The sequence below is a fragment of the Orcinus orca genome, chromosome 18 (genome assembly GCF_937001465.1).
Source record: "Orcinus orca chromosome 18, mOrcOrc1.1, whole genome shotgun sequence".
NCBI classification, from domain to species: domain Eukaryota; kingdom Metazoa; phylum Chordata; class Mammalia; order Artiodactyla; family Delphinidae; genus Orcinus; species Orcinus orca.
Window position 1 is genome coordinate 58,127,556 of NC_064576.1, and position 22,780 is coordinate 58,150,335.

General features: G+C 35.9%; 1 protein-coding gene and 1 non-coding gene across 2 annotated transcripts in view; one reads left to right on the forward strand and one right to left on the reverse strand.

Annotated features, from left to right (window-relative positions):
• The window catches only part of LRRC63 (leucine rich repeat containing 63), a 48,264-nt gene extending 33,713 nt beyond the window's left edge, over nt 1–14,551 (forward strand). Inside the window, exons 7-9 of the mRNA XM_004274583.3 lie at nt 2,015–2,098; nt 3,644–3,883; nt 14,308–14,551. Coding sequence (XP_004274631.2) covers nt 2,015–2,098; nt 3,644–3,883; nt 14,308–14,551 — 568 coding nt within the window. The remainder of the gene's footprint in view (nt 1–2,014; nt 2,099–3,643; nt 3,884–14,307) is intronic.
• TRNAE-CUC (transfer RNA glutamic acid (anticodon CUC)) lies at nt 4,514–4,585 on the reverse strand. The gene has a single exon. It is a non-coding gene; the product is annotated as a tRNA-Glu (tRNA).
• Nucleotides 14,552–22,780: the final 8,229 nt, after the last annotated feature.

Sequence of the window (22,780 nt, forward strand, 5' to 3'; positions counted from 1 at the left end):
GTTGCTGTGGTGGTGATTAATGTTATGACATGCAAATATTAATGCTAGCACAATCTTCCAAGCCAACAGCACGCGTCTAGTTTAAGCATCTCATTGCTCAATGATGTGCTGATAAATAAAACAATGAAATAAATGTAAAACATTCTATACACCCTGAAAATTGTGATAGATTTGTTGCTAGTGGGGTATAGAGTATCAAACCAAACTAAGGCCGTCTAAACAAATGTGCTCTCTAAAATCGTATATAGATGAGATAAATTTCAACTCTAGAGCCTATGAAATTTCTTAATTAGCTTTCTCAGTGCTGTCTACAAGCCCAATTAAACATCACAATCAACAGGAATTTATCATCAACAGTGAAAGCTTAGAACCAGACTAGTTTGCTTGTACTGAAGTAATAAGGGAATACAAAATGACTCTAGAAACTGCCTAAGGCAAGAAAATGAAATAACATAATTTTGAATTAAAAAAATGGAACAGATGGTACTAATATTTTCTTTACAGAGGTGGAAAAAAAGTCTGAGATGAACACTGAACTGAAAAGTTTTTTTTTTTTTTGCTTTTCTATTCAATCTCATTACTTTCTCAGAGCAAATGATTTTATATTAACTGGGGTCACCATACCTTTTATTCAATTGTGATTTCATAAGCACTTTTGATGTGCTAGGCACTGGCCAAAGAACTGGATATACAGAAATGTAAAATAGAATCCTTGGCCTCCAGAATGTCATAGTTTAGGAGACACTTATTACACAGTGTGATAAATTCTGTGATAGTGGTAAGCAGAGAAGTACAGAAGAGGCAGCTCACCTATTCTGAAAGATGCAGGAAGAGTTCCTTGGAAGAAGTAACATCTAAGCCAAGACTTAAAAAATGAAAGACACTGATCAAATTTGGGGGAACTGGAGATATGTGAGAACTGGGCTAATTCAGGGAAATTCAGCAAATAAATTCTGGGCCTGAGGTGAATGTCGGGTAGTGTGAGAGGTGAGTTGGACGAGTAGTCTGGGGACAGATCATGAGGACCATTATAATCCACACTAAAATAGTACGAAGTTAATGAAATATTGTGCTCATGATGTCTTAGTTAATAATCATGCAAGTAGTTTTTCATCCTTTAAGGAAAACAGGAATGTATTTGAGAAGAGCATTCACAAAGAGGGGAATATTTACTAGGGATTTTGGTAAATGTCATACTTCAATTCCAGTCTCCAAGAAGCAACTCCCACTCTCACCCCCCAGGAGACAGGACTCTCTGCGTTAGCCTTTGTGTTCTTTGGTTCTTACTTTTAAGTACTTTGCTTAATGGAAAGAAAGACCAAAGATATTTCACCAGGAAAATCTTAATGCAACTGCACTGGGTTGAATGGTGCCCTTCAAAAATTCATGTCCATGCAGAACCTTAGAATGTGATCTTATTTGGAAATAGGATCTTTGCAGATGTAACTAGTTAACATGAGGTCATACTGGATTAGGGTGGGATTAGGGTGGGTTCTAAATCCAATAAATGGTGTCCTTATAAGAAGGCCATGTGAAGACAAAGGTGGAGATTGGAGTTATACTGCCATGAACTAAGGAACACCAAGGATGGCTGGCAACCACCAGAAGAGGGGGCAAGGGACAGTTTCTCCCTCAGAGCCTCCAGGGGAACCAACTCTGCCGACCCCTTTATTTCAGACTTCTGGCCTCCTGTATTGTGAGAGAATAAATTTCCATTGCTTTAAGCCACCCAGATTGTGCTATTTGTTATGTCAGCCCTAGGGAACTAATACAGGTGGTTTTTTCTAGATGGGGCTTTACCAACTCTAAACATTTCAAACCAGTCTTAAGGGATAGATGAATCATTTTTAGGAAATTTTATTGTAATTATACCATCTATAATAAAAAAAAAGTCTGTAAGTTGAAAAATCTTAGAAAAATACAGTTTCTCTATGCTTCTATTTACTGACGAATTCAATTCTTTATTAATGCCCAGTAATGGTAAACATATAATCATTTTCTCTTTCTATTTAAGGTTATTTTGCTTGTTTAATCTTGAGGAACTTGATATTTCCTACAATAGTATTGCTTTTATTCCAAATGAAATCCAGAAACTCAGGTATTTTGGAAGTAGTAAGTACCCATAAGACATATGCCCCTTAAGGATATATTAGGTGATGATTGTGATGGATAAAATTGAGTCCTTTCATTTATTCAATAGCCATAAAACATAACATGTGAAGCATAAGGTTTACCAAAATGTAAACTGAATGACTGGTGTTTAGTATTTTTAAGACATAACATTTTCAGTAATTATTTAAAAGCTAGTATTGATGACCACCTTAACAGAATGACAAGCTGCTTTAGTCCATTTATCCATGTGTGCACCTGTAATTCTTTTCAGTTGATTTTTTTGTAAGGAAATACATATACACAAAATGCTAGTAATACACAGTGCTTTAATACTAAGATCTGATTCTCGTACTAATTTCTAAAAAGTCTCTGAAGTTGATCTCTGACCTTCTAGGTCAGTACCATACTATTTTGATTATGACTTTAGAATAATTTTAATAAGTAGTATGGAGAATGTTTTTCAATAATAGCCTCAACTAGTCTCTTTAGATTATGATCTTTAAGATCATTTAATATCATTCTAAGCCCCTCCTCCCCCCAAAAACATACAATTGTGTTGCTACTATGAATGTAATATTTTCTGTAATTTCCATTTCTAGTTGACTATCACCAGTCAGAATAGAGAAATAAAGAATACAACAGAAGAGAGAAGAGCTATTTACTTCTTTACATTTTAAAATCAAACTATGTAAAAAATTATCTTAGTTCTGATTGAGTTTTACTAGATTTTATTTGGTTTCTAGGAGCATTACCTTATCTTCAGTAAAATGAGATCATTTTGTTTCTAATATTTATACCAATTATTTAATTTCCTGTGTAACAATCTTTGTACTTTAATAGAATGCCGCCTGTTCACATCTGTTATAATTTTTTACCTTCCGTTTTACTTTGTATTTACTATTTATTCACTTTCTCCTTTTCATATTTCTTTTTTTTGGTGGGGGAGATTTTTTTTCAGGATTCTATCTGTTCTCTTTTTTTCTCCCTTGTTAATTTTGGAACTCCATTGGACTTTCTGAGTCTATTAGAGGCTATCTTTCCTTCCCCAAAATTTACAAACACATTTTTCTTTAATCTTTTATAAAAGCAAGATAAAAGCTTCCCCCAGCATGATGGTCTGTTTCCCCACTGCTGCCTTCCACCAATAGTTGAGACCTTTACCTGAATGAAAAAAAGTACGTGTTAATGTTTAATTTGTCTATGAAAATAAATTCTTTCTTTGTATCACTGTACTATACTATATTATATTTTATGTAGTATAACATTCATTCTTCTGTTTGTGATTATTTCTTTTTCCATAGCGATGACTTGTTGCAAAGACCCAAAATATGTGCTTTAACTCTACTATTTACACAAATGCACTTAATTCCATGATAATATATTGGTTTGGTTGCTTTTTAGTTAATTCTCTTGATTTTTAAGGAAATACTTAACACATATTTTATTACTACTAAGTTTTATACCAATTTTTGGGAACATTGGGACAGATGTCTTCTTCTATCTTTTAAAATATGGTTTCCTTTATTTGCAGATCACTTGAAACATTGATCGTTGATGGAAATGAACTGACTAGTTTTCCACATGCAATTTTGAAGCTTAACCTGAAAAAAGTCCTATTTGAGAATAATTTCACTCATCCGAGTTTTTGGAAAGAGAATTCTATGAATAGTCCACAACATCTTACTCAACTTACTTCTTTGTTCTTTTTAAAGAATAATCTGCATAAATATTATAATGTGATCCCAGTGGAAATTCAAAAGTTACTAAAATGGTGAGCAAATTCTGAAGCTCTTTTTACCAAGACACACTTTTAAGTGTTTAAAATCTTTATTACAGGGCCAGATGATAGTTTTACTGTACACACACACACACACCACCACACACCAAAACATCTATGCAATCTTTCAGACTGCTCCTTCTGGCTCTTCAGGCATAATGTTGTAGTCTGGATTCAGCCCACCTTCTCAAGTTATTACTTAAATCCAATGTGAGGTACAGATTGCTGAGGTATAGCTGGCAATATCTATACAGTTGTAGTATAAGTCTTTTCTATGAACCCCTAAGGACAAAGAAGGGGATTCTTCCAGAAAAAGATTCTTTAGTGCCAGGCACACTATGAAGGGAAATGCTTTATTCTACTCTAACTTCACAGAGACGAGGAATAGAGCAGACACACACAGGGCAACTTCTCTTCCTCAGGGGTTGAAAGCCAGTGTGGGCATTATTGCCTCTCTCAGGACTAGGATTCTCAAAGACCACACACTATGAGTCCACTCAGGCTCACCTCTTATTTCCTTTCAGATGGTGTAAAACTATTTTTTCTGCACTACCGATGATCAGTGCTTGTATTACTGATATAACTTTTTTTTTTGGCTGTGCTGCATGGCTTGCGGGATCTTTGTTCCCTGACCAGGAATTGAACCCAGGCCACAGCAGTGAGAGTGCTGAGTCCTAACCACTGGACCACCAGGGAATTCCCTGATATAACAAATATTTGTTGTATGTCTAAGTAAAATGGTTTTCCAGGAGTATATTAGTCAACAATATTGATTGAATAAAAGACAGAAAAGCTGAACAGACTAGTAACCATTGGAGAAACTGAAAAAGTAATTAAAAATCTATCAATAAAAAAAGGAACCAGGTGCCAAAGTTTTCGATTTTAATGCACTATGTCAATGTTCATGAGTTTGAATGCACATGAGAAAGTAAGAAAATCACCAAGGACAAAAACATTTAAAAAGAATTAAAACCTAACTAGTGACTGTAAACATATATGGGACCAAGAGATTTGAATTCACCACAAAGTAGGGAAGCTGAACATGGTATTCCTGAGTGAAATCTGTACCGCCAAAGGGGCTGGTGGCCCCAGAGCAGTGAATACTTCTCTTTCAGCAGAACAAATGTTTTTGAGAGAAACATCCTCAATTTAGACATTAAAGATTCCAGAAAATTAATTTCAAATGAATATTATCTCAAAATTAAGACTTTCAAATACATGAGGAAATAAACCACCAAGAGTAAAAATTAGCACAATTAACAGATACGAATCTCCAAGGATCTAAGATATTAGAATTGTTGACAGAATATGAATTACCTACTTTAAGAGTGTAAAGAAGTAAGATATAATTTTTAAAATGGTTAAGGAATAAAAGACCATCAAATATGACCAGGAAAATATGAGAAAGAAATTTTAAACACAATTAAATTCTAGAGACTAAAAGTGTAATAGTTGAAATTGGTGCGTGGGTTTAACAGACATTATCCATATATGAAGAGAAATCTGGAGAAATTATATGTGGACAGGAGGCAAAGAGACATGGACAGTAAAAGGAGAAAATTTAACATATCCTTAGAGTCCCAGAGAATGTTGGGAGTCATTGTTCAATGAGGTAGTGACTGTAAATTCTCAGAAGTGATGAAAGGAGTGAATTCACAGAGACTGAACACTCTACACAAGCCAAGTAAAACACCTTGTGGTGAAAGTGAAGAACACCAAAGACAAAGACTTAGAAATCAGCTGGAAAGAAAGTCACTTACAAAGAACAACAAATAAACTGCTAGCAACAGTGGAACAATAACTGAAGAAATGTTATTCAGCCCAGCAAAACTAACTTTCAAGAACAAGGGAGAAAAATGGATTTTCAGATAATAAAACAGAGAATTTATTCCCCACAGATTTTCACTTTAGTGAAATGAAACTTGCAATGAATGTGCATCAGAAAGAAGGAAGATAACTCCAGAAGTATGTTCTGAGATGTAAGAAGGGATGGAGGGAAAAGAAATTAAACAAGTATGATCTCTACGATCTATAAAGTAATAGTAACAACAAAGTCTATGGTGTGGTGTTAAAAAGAAGATGTAACTAAAATCAGACATCAAACAGTTAGAAATGTGATTTTTAAAAAGATACCTTTTATGATAGCAATAAAAAACATAATGTACCTAGGAATACATCAAGTGAAGTATGTCCAAGATATTTATAGAGAAAAAGATTACAACTTTACAAAAAGGTAAAGAAGGCTGCATGAAATGGGAGAGATACACACACTCAGGTATAATAAGATTTAATACCAAAAATCTATCAGTTCTGGGCTTCCCTGGTGGCGCAGTGGTTGAGAGTCTGCCTGCCGATGCAGGGGACACGGGTTTGTGCCCCGGTCCGGGAAGATCCCACATGCCACGGAGCGGCTGGGCCCGTGAGCCATGGCCGCTGAGCCTGCGCGTCCGGAGCCTGTGCTCCGCAACGGGAGAGGCCACAACAGCGAGGGGCCCGCGTACAGCAAAAAAAATAAATAAATAAAAATAAAAAAAATATATATATATATATATAAATATAGATAGATATAGATAGATATAGAGATATATAGATAGAGATATAGAGAGAGAGATATAGATATATATATATCAGTTCTCCCCAAATAGAGCTATAGATTCAATGCAATTCTGGTCAAAATCTGAACAGAATTTTCTGAGAAACTTGATAAGCTGATTATAAAATGTGTACGGAAAAGCAGAGACCCCAAAATAGCCAAAGCAAGCCTGAAAAAGGAGCCTAACATTAGGGACTTGCCTATCAGATAGAAAGACTTATAAAATTAGAGAAATACAGTTGATATTACACGCAAGGAAAGACAATCCAACCAATGAAGAATACATAGCTCAGTTATGTTCTCATGTACATGTGAAACTTGACGTTGGACAAAAAATAGCACTGTGGATCAGTAGGGAAAGGAGAGACTTTTCAATAAATGACACTGAAACATCTGATCATCTATAAGTAAGAAGTATATAATTATGTTTCTGCTATGTATATGTTACCATCATTTACAAAATCATTTCCAGTTGGATTAATGACTTAAATATGAAAAGCAAAATTTTAAAGCCTTAACAAGCAAGTACAGGAGACTATCTGTATGACTTCAAGGTAGAGAAAGATACCTTAAACAAACCTCGAAAATATAGACAGTAAAGCAAAGTTTCATAAATTTGACAAAAGATGTTTCTACATAATATTATAACCATCAATAATATTAAGAGGCAAGCTATTAACTGAAAGAAGATATTGCAATGCTTATAACTGTTTAAACATATATCTCCCACAAATCAATAAGAAAAGATATAACCCATAGGAAAGTGGTTAAATGATAGGAATATGCAATTCACGGAAGACAATACATAGATAGATGATAAACATAAAGAATGTTAAATCTCTCTAGTAACCAAGGAACTGCAATGTAAAATAGCAACAATAGGGTTTTTTACCTGTTTATCAAAATTAAAAAGATTGATATTAAGTGTTGCCCTTGCATGCCCAGAAACAAGATTATCATGCACCATTGGTGGCACTGTCAAGTTGGCGGAAGTTTTGTGGAAGGTTAATTTGACAGTATCTTACATATTCCTTAAAACAGAAATTTAAATTTTAGTAATATGTCTTATAGAAATAGGTATATGTGAATACACAGTTAGGCAGAGGGATGATCACTGCAGACTAAGTGCACATCAATAAAAAAGTGGTCAGATAAAATGTATCCGTATTTTGGAACATTATGGTGCTGTTAATAAGAATGAAATAAAACAAAATGTATTGACATACAAAGCTGTCCAGAGCATCTTGTTAAATCAGAAAAGCAAGCTGTATGTACAGACACATACAGAGAGAACACATACACAAGAGAGATTCCATTTATGTAGAGAAGAGTCATGTGTCTGGGAGCTAGAGGGAACACCACCAATATGAGCTTCAGTTATTCTGCAAAGGGGAGTTAGAATGATTTAAAGGAGGAATAAAGGGGAAATTCTGTGCTTTTTTTCCTGTATGCGTCTATATTTTTTTGGAAATTTTACAAGGATGGGTTTTCATGTAAATAAAAAGTGACAAATGAATTACAAACAAAAGGGGATAGAGAAGGAAAGATTACAACTACAGCTGGGAAAATAGGGAAAAGATTTAGGAATGAAACGGTGTTTGAAAAGAGTCTTAGAAGAACAGGTAAAATGTATATATTTGGAAATATGTGTTGTATTGAAGAGACATTCCAGGAAGAGGGAACCAAATGGGGAAATGAACCGAAGCTGAGTAAAATTAGGAACGTGGGCAAAGAGAAAAAGTGAATGTCCAGCCAGAACAAAACATCTATGAAGAGTAGCAAAAGTAAGTTTAAAAAGGAAGGTTGGAGCTAGCTTATGGAGACCACTGATGAGGTCTCTTCTTTAGGCCATGCGAGCCACTGCAGGTGATAGCAGCAGACCTGGCAGTAGTGTCGAAGATGGACTAGAGTAGCGGAAGGCTGGGTGGAGCTCACTTAAAGCGCTCTTGTTAACTGGTAAGGGGAGATTAAACCAAAGTAATGGGCATAGGAGTAAATGGGTAGGAAATGACACAAGACAAATTATGAAGGTAAAATGAACTCAACGGCTGCCTGAGTATGTGAGGCAAGTAAAAGAGGGAGGAGTAAAAACGATGAGGGGTTCAATCTCATCGAGGACAACTGTCATATTAATAAAGATAGAAACAACGAAGGAGGCGTTTGTCACCCAAGCCCACACTCACCCTCTAACGTCTACTCTTGGCTTTGATCCTTAATTTCCAACCTCCGTCCCGAGTACTATGTTTGCTGGGTCTGAATGGTGGCTCAGCTCTGGGCTCTGTACAACGTCTGCTCCTAGGCTACTCCAAGCCCAGCTTCTGCCGCCACCCCAGTGATTTGGGCCCTACCCATTAGCAACTGTGAGCTTCTTTTTTGACTCCTACAACTTCTCTTTGCATTTTGCCTCCCTGTGTCTCTACCTGCATTCTATCACCTCAATCAGACAGAGAATCTGCCTTTGTTGAGAGTTGGGTCAGAAGACTCACGTTCCATAGGATTTTACCTTAACTTCCTTGCGCACGAGAATGATAGAAATATTTACTTAGAGATATAGACTAAAGTTTCAAAAGTATTATTCAGTTCCACTAAACTATAAAGCCTTGATCATACTTAATACTTGGAAGTCATCTTTACTAGAGATAACTCAGTATGTTTTTTTTAACATCTTTATAGCCTTCCATTTTTCATTATTGTGCAAAAGTCTTTGAATTTTTTGATAAAATTATATTAAATATTGCAATTTAATTTTCCATGTGATTTTATTAGTACCAGTGTATTTTCTCAAGTACATATCACTTACTTGGGGACAGTAATAGAACTATTTAGTTAGAAGAAATAAGGAAATAACAACTTAGGCCACTAAACTCCCTTATTCTGAAGATGACATTCTTCAAGAGTTTAGGTGACCTGCTCAACCAAATTTTCTTCTCTTTAAAATAATTTTATCTTTTATCAACACAAGTATTTAGTTTAAAAGATCAAATGTTTACTACAGGTCTTTCCATGAAAATCACCCCTGCCCGCATCTCTCTCCCCCTTCACTCTTTACCTCCAGAGTCACCTATTGCCAAACTCTTTTTGCAGTTCTCCCCTGGGTGTTTGCTCTCATATTTTTAAAATTTTATTTTCAATTGTGGTAAAACACACATAACACAATTTACCATCTTGGTCATTTTAAAGTGTACTGTTTAGCAATCAGCACATTTTTATTTCTGTGCATCCAATCTCCAGAAGTCTTTTCAACTTGGCAAAACTGGAATCGGTCTTTATACCCATAAAAGAACAACTCCCCACTTCCCCCTCCCCCTAGCCCGTGGAAAACAGCCTTCTACTTTGTCTCTATGAGTTTGACGACTCCAGAAACACCCCATATAAGTGGAATCATGCGATATTAGTCTGTTTTTGTGATGAGCTTATTTCACTTAACATGATGTCCTCAAGGTTCATCCATGCTGTAGCATGTGTCAGAATTTCCTTCCTTTTAAAAGTTGAATAATATTCCATTGTACGGATACACCACATTTTGTTTATCCATTCATCTGTTGAAGGACATTTGCATTGCTGCCACCTTTTGGCTATTGTGAATACTGCTCTGAACATGGTTGTACAAATACCTGCTTTCCATTTTTCTATTTCCAGAAGTGAAATTGCTGTAATTGAATTTTTAATTTTCTGAGGAACAGCAACACTGCTTTTTATAGAGGCTGCACCTTTCTACATTCCCACCAGCAGTGCACAGGGTTCCAATTTCTTCACATCCTCTCCAACACTTATGTTCTGTTTTGCTTCTGTTTTTGTTTTTTATATTGGCCATCCTAATGGGTGTGAGGTGGGATCTCACTGTGGTTCTCACTGCATTTCTCTAATTATCAGTGGTGCTGAGTATCCTTTCATGTGCTTTTTGGCCATCTGTGTATCTTCTTTGAAGAAATGTCTATTCAGGTCCTTTGCCTATTTTTAAATTGGATTGTTTGTGTTTTCTCTTGTCAAGTTGTAGTTGCTTATATATTTTGGATATTAACCCCCTTTAAAATACAATTTACAATTCCCCCATTCAGTCAGTTGCCTTTTCCCACTGTTGATGGTGTCCTTTAATGAACAAAAGTTTTTAATTTTGCTGAAGTACAACTTAATCTATTTTTTCTTTTGTTTCCTGTGCTTTTGGTGTCATTTACAAGAAGTTATTACCAAATCTAATGTCATGAAGCTTTTCCCCATATATATATATTTTTTTTAATTAATTTATTTATTTTTGGCTGCTTTGGTTCTTTGTTGCTGTGCGCAGGCTTTCTCTAGTTGCGGCGAGCGGGGGCTACTCTTTGTTGCGGTGTGTGGGTTTCTCATTGCAGTGGCTTCTCTTGTTGCAGAGCACGGGCTCTAGGCACGCGGGCTTCAGTAGTTGTGGCTGGCGGGCTCTAGAGCACAGGCTCAGTAGTTGTGGCGCACAGGCTTAGCTGCTCCGTGGCATGTGGGATCCTCCCGGACCAGGGCTAAAACCCGTGTCCCCTGCATTGGTAGTTAGATTCTTAACCACTGCCCCACCTGGAAGTCCCTCCCCTATATTTTTTTCTAAGAGTTTCATAGTTTTAGCTCTTACAGTTAGGTTTTTGATCCAGTTTGAGTAAATTTTTGGATATGGTGTGAGTAAGGGTCCAACTTCATTTTTTTAATGTGGGATATTCAGTTTTCCCAGGACCATTTGTTGAAAAGACTGTCCTTTCCCCACTGAATTGTCTTGGCACACTTACTGAAAATCATTTGACCATATATATGAGGATTTATTTTGGAGCTGCCTCTATATTTTTAAATAGCATCCTTGAGTCATTCTTCTTGTTTTTTCAATTTTAGCTATCATCTCTAAATTTCCTACTAAGCAAGATAGGTATTAGGACTCTTATCAGCCCTCATATATACCTGTCTTCTTCCTCCAACCTCACAATATAGTTATTTACAGAATGTTTAAAAGTTCAAGCATCCTATGCCTCACATTACTGGCACTCCTTATTCCTCCCCCTTCATTGCTTTAATTTTTCTCTGTAGCACTTACCATCACCTCATTTTATATTTTATCTAATTATTTTATTTAATATCAGGCTGGTCCTCTAGTATGTAAACTCCATGAAAAGAAGAATACATGATAGTTTTGTTCATTAATGTTATCTCCAGTACCTAGGATAGTTCTGGTGACATAATGATTAATACTTCTCGAGTAAAATAATGATTTTAAGTTAAATCAATAATTATTATTTAATTATAAAATCTAAGTAATGCATAGTTAGGCTACACAGTGTACTATGAATATATTTCTTTTACTGTACAACTTTTTGTTTTTCCTAGAAAGAGTAATTGACTTTTATTCATTTACTTTGCTTTATGTGTTTATCATTAATTCTGCCATGAAAATTCTAATAGAATTATTTAAATCTTTATCAGTATGAATGTATCAGATATGGCTATCAGTCCTATTAATTTTTTTTAATACATCATCCTGGAGCCCTGTGTCTTCCTGCCCTAATCTAGAAATGTTGTTGTCTAGATCTGGTGCACAACCATTATTCCAAGACTTCCCTTCACTATTATCTTGGAATTTCCTTTACTAAAGTCACATTGAATACCTTGTTCTTTGTTTACCTCCACATTTTGGTGAAGCCAGCCCTCCAGTGTCTCCCTGCAAAAGAATGCATGGAAATAAAAATTTAAGACCATGCGTATTTGAATATGTCTTTATTCTGCACTCAGACTTGATTGATAATTTGGCTGGGTATAAAACTCTGGCTTCAGTCATTTTCTTCAGGATTTTGGAGACATTGCTTCATCATCTTCTACTTTTCTATTTTTTATTTGAGATCTACAGCTTTCTTATTCCTTATGCTTTATATATAACCTATACCTTTTTTTTGGAAGGGGAAGCTTTTTGAATCTTCTCTTTTTTTTGCTAGTTGTTTAAAATTTTCATGATGATGTGCCTTTGTGAGTTTTTTTTTTAACTCAATGTGTTCAGTACTTGATGTATCCTTTCAATCTGGAAACTCATGTATTTTAATCTGAGAAATTTTCTTACACTATTACTTCGAAAATTCTATCTTCTATTTTTCTGTGCTCTTTCTGGGACTATAGCAAATATTGGACCTTCTGAATTTTTCCACTTTCTTAAGGCTACCAGAATATGCCACCCCAAAATATGCTTCTTTCACATAGGTATTATTTTGAGCTTAAGGCAACCGAGATCTAGCAGATGCAGGAAAAGCTCTTTACCTCCCAGTAACTACCTTAAAATATAACATAAATTTCCCCTTTTGGAAATTTCCATTTGTAAAATGTTTTCACACCAGGAAGAGAACTACTTCAGGAGGCAACTCTTATCACCTGAAAGACTCTTAGCTGTATAACAAGACAACCCTTATTTACCATATATTTCCACCCTTTGCCTTCCCATAACTGGGCTTCTCAGCCCAGAAGCCCAAATCCCCTTTTCCTTTGTTTAGCCTAAGATGGTATATAAGCCTCAATCATTTGACTGCTTCTTTGAGTCTCATTTCTTTGAGAAAGTCCCATGTATGTGTACATAATTAAACTGTTTTTTTCTCTTGCTAATCTGTTTGACAAGTTTAAACTGACAAATTTAATTTCCAGGGCCCCAGCCAATGAACCTAAGATGTGTAGAGGAAAAGATATTTTTCCTCTCTTACAATTCCTGGCCAGAGGAGGCTTGTTTTTTGTCTTTTTTTTTTTTTTTTTTACAATATTGTATATATTTAAATTGTACAATAGGATTATTTGATATACATACACATCATGAAATGATTACAAAGATAATATTAATTAACACATCCATTGCCTCATATAGTTAACTCTTGTTTTATGAGGTGAGAACATTCAAGGTTTACTTTTAGCAAATTTCAAGTATATAATACCACATTAACTATAGTCACCATGTTGTACATTAGATCCTTAGAATGTATTCATCTTATAACTGAAAGTTTGTACCCTTTGACCTACACGTCTCCATTTCCCTCTTCCCCCAGCCCCTGGCAACCATCACTCTACTCTTTCTGTGAGTATGTACATCTTCAACCTAAGCAGAAATTGCCAAGTTGCTCCAAAGTGATTACACCAATTTATACTCCACCAATTTATATGTATCCTCACCAAACTTCGCACTATCAGACTTTTACATTTTGCCCATCTGATGATTTATGAAATGGTATTCTTTTGTTATTTTGTTTTGTATTCCCTGATTACTAATGAAATTGAGAAGCTTTACTTTTCAATGTTCTCTGGATGTTCAAGTTTCATCTTCTGTGAATAGTCCATTCATGTGCTACTCTTAATATACTAATGGGCTGATGTCTTTTTTTAACTGATTTGTGAGCACTTAAAAATATACATGGACACTAATCCTACGCTAGGTTACAACAGTCCCTTTATTTTTAAAATGATATATTTATTTTGAGTTATAAAAATAATATGTATTTATTATAGAAAATTTGGGAAATACAGAAAAACATTATGAAGAAATTTAAAATTCCCTGTGATCACATAGGAGAATAGGTCCAAGGATAATTACTGTCTTCCATTTGGGATTTGTCCTTAGGGTGTTTTCTTACTATGAATCTATACTTTTTTTGTTTTAGAGAACTAGGATTATTTTATACACATATATCTATTTTTTAGCATTTAGTTTTACACTTGCGTATGTCTTAGCTCCTCAAGGAGATGGTAAGATCGATAATGAGAAAGGCCATATTTTATACTACTTTGAGTCTTACAGAGCATCAAGCAAAATGTCTTTCCTTTAGTAGATCTGATGTTTCCTTCATTGCAGCACATCCCGATGTGAATGGTGTCATGGTCCAATGTTCGGTGAAGGTTTTCGCATCATCCGATCCTGCAATATTTTCGGAGTAACACAGTTTCCTGTTATATTTTATGTCTGTTCCTCTTCCTGCTACAGAAAAGTAAAGGAAAGCAATTTTGTTTTCAATAATGTTCCTGGTGAAAGAATATCTCTAAATCCCGAGTTGATGAATCATACAGTGATTTATGAGTCCCACTTTAAAAGCCATTAAAGTTTACGTATATAATCATTCATGTCTTTGAGAGCACAGGTTCTGTGTGGAAGATAAGTGTCTTCTCATGTGAATCCTCTTTGTAATCCTAGCTCCTAATGAAAGTCTGCGATTGTTAGGGAATCTTTGCAGAATATTTCCTTAAGAATGATTAGTAAAAAGGTCTTCGGGGATTTCAAAGAAGATCTAGAAAATTTCTTTCAGAGTATGTTTACTATAAAAAGAAAAATGTTAGAATCCTTTGCAAAAAGTATTTCTCTTACAATTGGCCTTTTTATGCATCCATTCTCAGGGATAAGATAGTAATCAAAGTCCTCAGTGGGGTTTGGGCCTCATATGGATTCAAAGTCATGTACCCAAGTTCTCAATATTTGTGCATTTCTGTGGAAATTTGTCCAGTGCCAACCATCTCAACTGTGGATTGCTCTGGGGAATAAAAGATTAATTCCAGTACTATATTTAGTTGTTTGAATTCATTACCCAGGCTCTAAGAAAACTGGTACAATTTTTCAGTTACCCGGACTGCCATCTCATAATTCCACAGGCTAGTGCCAGCACTCAGCAGGCTTTCAGTGATAGCCTGGCAAGAAAATAAAGTAAAACGTACAAAATTACATTGCAAAGCAACATATGGATACAGTGGATACAGTAGAACTTGAGGCTTTAAGAATTAGTATTTAGTAAGAGGAAGGTAAAAGAGCGTTTTGAGATAACAAACAATTTTAGAAAGGCATAGAATTGTTTCATATATGGCATATCTTTTATGTGCAGGTAACTTAAATCTAAAATGTCATTGCTAATGAAACCTGATGAAATGAAACGACTTAAATTTATACAACTATCGTATCATTAGAGAATGTCAGAAAATACATTTTATGTCAGTTTGTGTATATCATGTAGTAATATCATTTAAATAAAAAAAATAAGCCAGGCAAAATAATTTTTCTGACTAATGAATTCAATAAATTGGGATGCCTGTATTCTTCTCCTTGAGAATTAATTCAGTTTTAAGCAGAAATAGGAAAACCTTGCCTGAGAAGTATACAAGGTGTTCTCCAGCAAAAGAATAAAATTATTAATGTAGGAGAAGTAACTACCATATCACACATGTAATCCAAAAGGGGATATTTATAGCATGATAATAAATTCATTAAAAATGTAATATACCCATAATTGTGAAACAAGATTTAAAAAAATAAATCCTAATTCACTAAATCCTAGTGGCATATAGCCTACTAATGCTTACAGTTGTCCCTGAAATATTTCTTGGAGAAAAAGTATATTTATTTTTTATTTAAAAAAATGTTGTTTCTTGGTTTGAGTAACTGGGTGGTATCATACTGAAATAAGAATAAACAGGAAAGAATAGGGTTCATGGGAAATTACAATATCTTAGAGACACTGCAGAGAAACAAATATACCTAGACGTTTGGACAAACATGAAACATATTTAGAGCTCAATCTCGCCATTTCTTCATGTTCAGTACAAACCTAGAATCTAAGTGATCTCTTACAGATGTTTAAAAAAATAACTTAGTGTGTTTCTTAAATATGAAAGTAAGACGTACATTATAGAGGGGCTTTCCTGGTGGCGCAGTGGTTAAGAATCTGCCTGCCAATGCAGGGGGCATGGGTTCGAGCCCTGGTCCGGGAAGATCCCACATGCCGCGGAGCAACTAAGCCCGTGCGCCACAACTATTGAGCCTGTGCACCACAACTACTGAAGTCCGCGCGCCCTAGAGCCCATGCTCTGCAACAAGAGAAGCCACCGCTCACTGTAACTAGAGAAAGCTCGCGTGCAGCAACGAAGACCCAATGCAGCCTAAAATAAATAAATTTTTTTAAAAAGGCATACATTACAGAAGTATTTGAGAATAGAACTAAACCTAAGAGGAAAACAAAATCTCTGTTGTAATGCCACCACACAATGAACAAGAGATAATCATTTTGACAGGTATATGTGTATATGTACACACTGAAATAATGTATTACTCTACTTAAAAAAACGGGATCTGTAGCTGCCTCACACCACACACAACAATTAATTTCCAGATTCCTAAAGGTCAAAATTGAAAATATAAAGAGATAAATAGGGTCTTAATAAAAATTCAGAATGAGAAGGATCTTTTTAAGTAGGAAATGAAACCCAAGAGAAAAGATGAACAGATTCACTGTGTAAAATTTTTTTTTTTTTTTTTTTTTGCATTACACGGGCCTCTCACTGTTGTGGCCTCTCCCATTGCGGAGCACAGGCTCCGGACGCGCAGGCTCAGCGGCCATGGCTCACGGGCCCAGTCGCTCCGCGGCATGTGGGATCCTCCCGGACCAGGGCACAAACCCGTGTCTCCTGCATCGGCAGGCGGGCTCCCAACCCCTGCGCCATCAGGGAAGCCCACTGTGTAAAATTTTTAAAAATTCCTGTACAGCCAAAAACACCACAAATAAAGTCAAAAGACAAAGCAGCATACTGGAGAAAACATCTGTAATACATACGACCGACAGAGAACTAGACTATTCACCCAGGAATCTTGCTTGTAAATGACAGAAACCCACTAGAACCAGTGGAAGCAACAACAGGAAATGTATTAGTAGTCATTTGTGCATGAGTCTTCAGGCAAGCAAATTCAGTTCAAACCGTGTCATCAAGGCATCATCTATTTTCCTATCTATCTATCTATCTATCATCTACCTCTTAGTAACACCTTTCTGTCAGTCTGTCTCATTTCTAGGTAGCAAGGATGACCACTGATGATTCCAGGTTCGTGTATTGGAATGTCAGGAACCTCAGAGAAAAGGGCACTATCTATCTCCACTGTTACTGTAAAACACATTAGGGATGATTTTCACTGGTTCAACATGGTTCTCACATGTCCATATATGAACAAATGATTCTAGATGCATGAATGGAATACTCTGATTGGCTGAGTCACATGCCCATTTCTGTAACTGGGAAAAGGGAAATTAGCCCCTCCCCAAACACATGAAATAGATTCTTTACAAGGAAGAAGAGTTCTGGAACTGAAAATTGGGGAAAGGAAAAATGTTTTGGGCAGCTAAAATCTAGAGCTATCAGAGACTTTTTACAAATAACAACAAAAAGATGAACTAAATATTTAAATAGCTATAACAATCAAAATTTAATATGTGTATTTTTTATCCTAATAACTGTAAGAATTTATTGCTCAAAAATACTTGCACAGGACTTCCCTAGTGACGCAGTGGTTAAGAATCCACCTGCCAATGCAGGAGACACGGATTCGAGCTCTGGTCCGGGAAGATCCCACACGCCATGGAGCAACTAAGCCTGTGCGTGTGCCACAACTATTGAGCCTGCACTCTAGAGCCCATGCTCCGCAACAGGAGAAGCCACCGCAATGAGAAGCCCGTGCACCACAACGAAGAGTAGGCCCTGCTCACTGCGACTAGAGAAAGCCCGTGCCCGGCAACGAAGAGCCAGCACAGCCAAAAATTAAAAAATAATTTAAAAAAGAAAACTTGTACATGTATGCAAAAATATACCCAAAGACATTCACTGCAATGATATTTACAATAGTGAAAAATTAGAAACATTCTAAGTTTTCATCAGTGGAGAGTTGGTTAAATATGGCAAATCCAACTAGGTAGTATCATTCAGCCACTTAAAAAATTAGATAGCTTTGTTTTGCCTGACATGAAAAGATATCTACCAAGTATTGTTAGAGAAATATTTACCAGGTATTAAAATCACGTAACTCAAAATTTAAAAGACACAAAAGAGTATATCTTAAAAATTCTTTAACCCCAGTGCCCTGTCATTCATTTCCCTTCTCAGAGACAACCAATGATATCAAGCCTTTTATATTTTTCCAGGATACTTTATGTACATGTAAGCTAATAAATATATATATTTCCTACTATTTATAAAATATTAAAATAATACGTGCTCCTTTCTGCACCCTTCCCTTTAATATTATGTCACAGAGATAGTTTCACATCAGCATATTATTAGCTTATATTATTTTTTATGATTGCATATTATTCCGCTGAGCACTGTATATAGTTTATTTTACCAGTTCACTTTAGTAGTGAACTTTCACATTTTTGTAAACTCTTGCTATGAAAAAAAAAATGTTGCAGTGAATAACCTTGTCATTTGCACATGCTTAGATACAGCTGTGGGATATGTCCCTAGAAGTGAAAGTGCTGGTTCAAAATGTATGTGTGTTTATATTTAATAGGGAATATATATTTGTTTTATTTACTTTTGAATGAATAACAGTAGCACATAATACCCAGTTCAAAAAAGATTTAGGTGAGAGTGAAACGTAAGTCTGCCTCATATGAATTTTTTTCAGAAGCCAGTTTTCAGAGGCAAACAATGCTACCAGCTCCAGAGAAATTACAAGCACATATAAGCATGCATTTGTATACAGAAGAACCTCCCCTATTCCAGTAGGCTTAAAAAACATTTTTTTGCATTATATTCTATATTAGCATCATTTGTAAGCTTCTTGGAAATGCAGATTCTCAGATCCACCCCAAATCTACTAGAGCAGAATCTCTGGGGATGGTATCCAGGAATCTTCATAACTACTATCTCTCCAGGTTGTTTGAAGGCTCACTGAAGCTGGGATTCATTGGTCTCCAGAGGCCAGAAGGCTCACAGACAGATGCTGATTAAATAAGAGACGCAGCTTTTGGTGTAAAATACTTCATTGTCTTCTCATTCCATCTCAGCCATACACTGTCATCCTTGAGATCCCATCTATAAAAATCATCCCAGGAATGCAGGACTGGTTTAACCTTCAAAAATCAATCAGTATATGCCGCTGAGCCTGCGCATCCGGAGCCTGTGCTCCGCAACGGGAGAAGCCACAACAGTGGGAAGCCCGCATACCGCAAAAAAAAAAAAAAAAAAAAAAATCAATCAGTATAGGGGCTTCCCTACTGGCGCAGTGGTTAAGAATCTGCCTGCCAGGCTCCCTGACTTCAGACTACACTACAAAGCTACAGTAATCAAGACAGTATGGTACTGGCACAAAAACAGAAATGTAGATCAATGGAAAAGGATAGAAAGCCCAGAGATAAACCCATGCACATATGGTCACCTTATCTTTGATAAAGGAGGCAGGAATGTACAGTGGAGAAAGGACAGCCTCTTCAATAAGTGGTGCTGGGAAAACTGGACAGGTACATGTAAAAGTATGAGATTAGAACACTCCCCAACACCATACACAAAAATAAGCTCAAAATGGATTAAAGACCTAAATGTAAGGCCAGAAACTATCAAACTCTTAGAGGAAAATATAGGCAGAACACTCTATGACATAAATCACAGCAAGATCCTTTTTGACCCACCTCCTAGAGAAATGGAAATAAAAATAAACAAATGTGACCTAATGAAACTTAAAAGCTTTTGCACAGCAAAGGAAACCATGAACAAGACCAAAAGACAACCCTCAGAATGGCAGAAAATATTTGCAAATGAAGCAACTGACAAAGGATTAATCTCCAAAATTTACAAGCAGCTCATGCAGCTCAGCATCAAAAAAACAAACCACCCAATCCAAAAATGGGCAGAAGACCTAAACAGACATTTCTCTAAAGAAGATGTACAGATTGCCAACAAACACATGAAAGAATGCTCAACATCATTCATCATTAGAGAAATGCAAATCAAAACTACAATGAGATATCATCTCACACCGGTCAGAATGGCCATGATCAAAAAATCTAGAAACAATAAATGCTAGAGAGGGTGTGGAGAAAAGGGAACACTCTTGCACTGTTGGTGGGAATGTGAATTGGTACAGCCACTACGGAGAACAGTATGGAGGTTCCTTAAAAAACCAGAAATAGAACTACCATATGACCCAGCAATCCCACTACTGGGCATATACCCTGAGAAAAACCATAATTCAAAGAGTCATGTACCAAAATGTTCACTGCAGCTCTATTTACAATAGCCCAGAGATGGAAACAACCTAAGTGTCCATCATCGGATGAATGGATAAAGAAGATGTGGCACATATATACAATGGAATATTACTCAGCCATAAAAAGAGACGAAATTGAGCAATTTGTAATGAGGTGAATAGACCTAGAGTCTGTCATACAGAGTGAAGTAAGTCAGAAAGAGAAAGACAAATACCGTATGCTAACACATATATATGGAATTTAAGAAAAAAAATGTCATGAAGAACCTAGGGGTAAGACAGGAATAAAGACACAGACCTACTAGAGAACGGACTTGAGGATATGGGGAGGGGGAGGGGTAAGCTGTGACAAAGCGAGAGAGAGGCATGGACATATATACACTACCAAACGTAAGGTAGATAGCTAGTGGGAAGCAGCTGCATAGCACAGGGAGATCAGCTGGGTGCTTTGTGACTGCCTGGAGGGGTGGGATAGGGAGGGTGGGAGGGAGGGAGTTGCAAGAGGGAAGAGATAAGGGAACATATGAATATGTATGGCTGACTCACTTTGTTATAAAGCAGAAACTAACACACCATTGTAAAGCAATTATACTCCGATAAAGATGTAAAAAAAAAAAGAAATATTTAGAATATAAAATATAAAAAATATAAGTATAAATAAAATATAAATATTAATATGAATAAATATATAAATATAAAATAAAATATATAAAAATATTTTAAAAATATAAAATTAGTAGATGTTGAACATGATGGAGGGAGGGAAGTCTCTAGAATGATTCCCTTGTTTTATACTTCATAGGAGGATGAAGTATGAAAAAAATCTTTATTTCATTCATTAATTCACGAAGACTATAACTTTGTCATAGGAAAAGATTAGTTTTATAGAGCTGATATGATATTTAAAAACTATGTTAGTTTTAAGTCATATTCTGTTCTCTTCTGGGCACTGAAGTGGAGTTGAGGCCACTTTATGCAAGTGTCACATATTAAAAAAATCTAGGTTTGTCAAACAAACAAAGTAAGGGTGATTATTCTCTTAATAAAAGCATTCTTTGAAAATCTTTATATGGCATCTTTAAATTATTAGCTCTAAGTATGATTTAATATACCACTCCTCAGAAACATATTTATAAAACCATACATATATAAGGACTTCCCTGGCAGTCCAGTGGTTAAGACTCCGTGCTCCCAATGCAGAGGGCATGTGTTCGATCCCTGGTTGGGGAACTAGGGTCCCGCATGACGTGGCCTAAAAAAAAATAAAGAAAAACATACACATATATATACTTTCAAGCTGATTTATGTTTTGTTATTTTAGAGTAGGAGGCAGGTCAATATTTTCTAGGATGCATTCAGTCATTCACTCAATTAACAAATATTTATTGGGTTCCTATTGTATGCCAGACACTGTCCTAGACCGTTCAGTTATAGCAGTGAATGAAAGTGACAAAAGTTCCTGTCCTCATGAAATTCACATTCTAATGGATTGGCCATTTTTTTTTCCTTTTTAAAAATAGGGTATGCCATTTTCCCTTTTGCTAGTTTTTCAGGTATTTTCTACTACAATGCCTTACACATAGCAGGCACCTTCTATGTTTTTATTCAATTGAATAAATTTTCAACAGAACAGAAAGTGAGTCTAATAACATATTGTAAAATGACTTCACAATATTCTGATCTATTGCCAGACTCAGATGAGATGCCAGACTATACATTCTCATTTAAAAAAAAAATTCAGATATATGGTCACAATGTTTAAGTTATTTATCAGGAGAAAAAGACACTACGATTTGAATACTCCTAATTTGCTCATTTAACCTCTCACCAAATAGTGCCCTGTCTTTGCATCACTTCAAACTCTTACAACCCATTAGAAACCAGATTACATTGCCTAAATATTTTATAATTTGCAAAGCATTTTCATATACCAAAAGAATGGAGGGATTTTAAAGCCATTGCTTTTCTAGTATTACCTGTGTGGCACAGAAGACTGAAAACCCACAGCATTTCCTTTCTCCTTTTCCTCGTTAGGACCAGAATCTTGATTTTTAGCTAGGCACATTGCCTCCCAGTATAAGATACTGAATTTCCCAGGCTCCCTTGAGGCTAGATTTGATGAGGAAATTATGGCCAATGAGACATGAAAGTTTCCACAGGGCTCCAGGAAGTCTGTTTAAAGGGATCAGATTGATCCAAGAGAAGACCCTTTCTGCCCTTTCCTCCTTCCTCCAGCCTGGGATGAGAACCAGACAACTGGAGCCACTTTGGGCCATGAGGTGACCTCGAGAATAGAAAGAAGGATCCCAGGTAC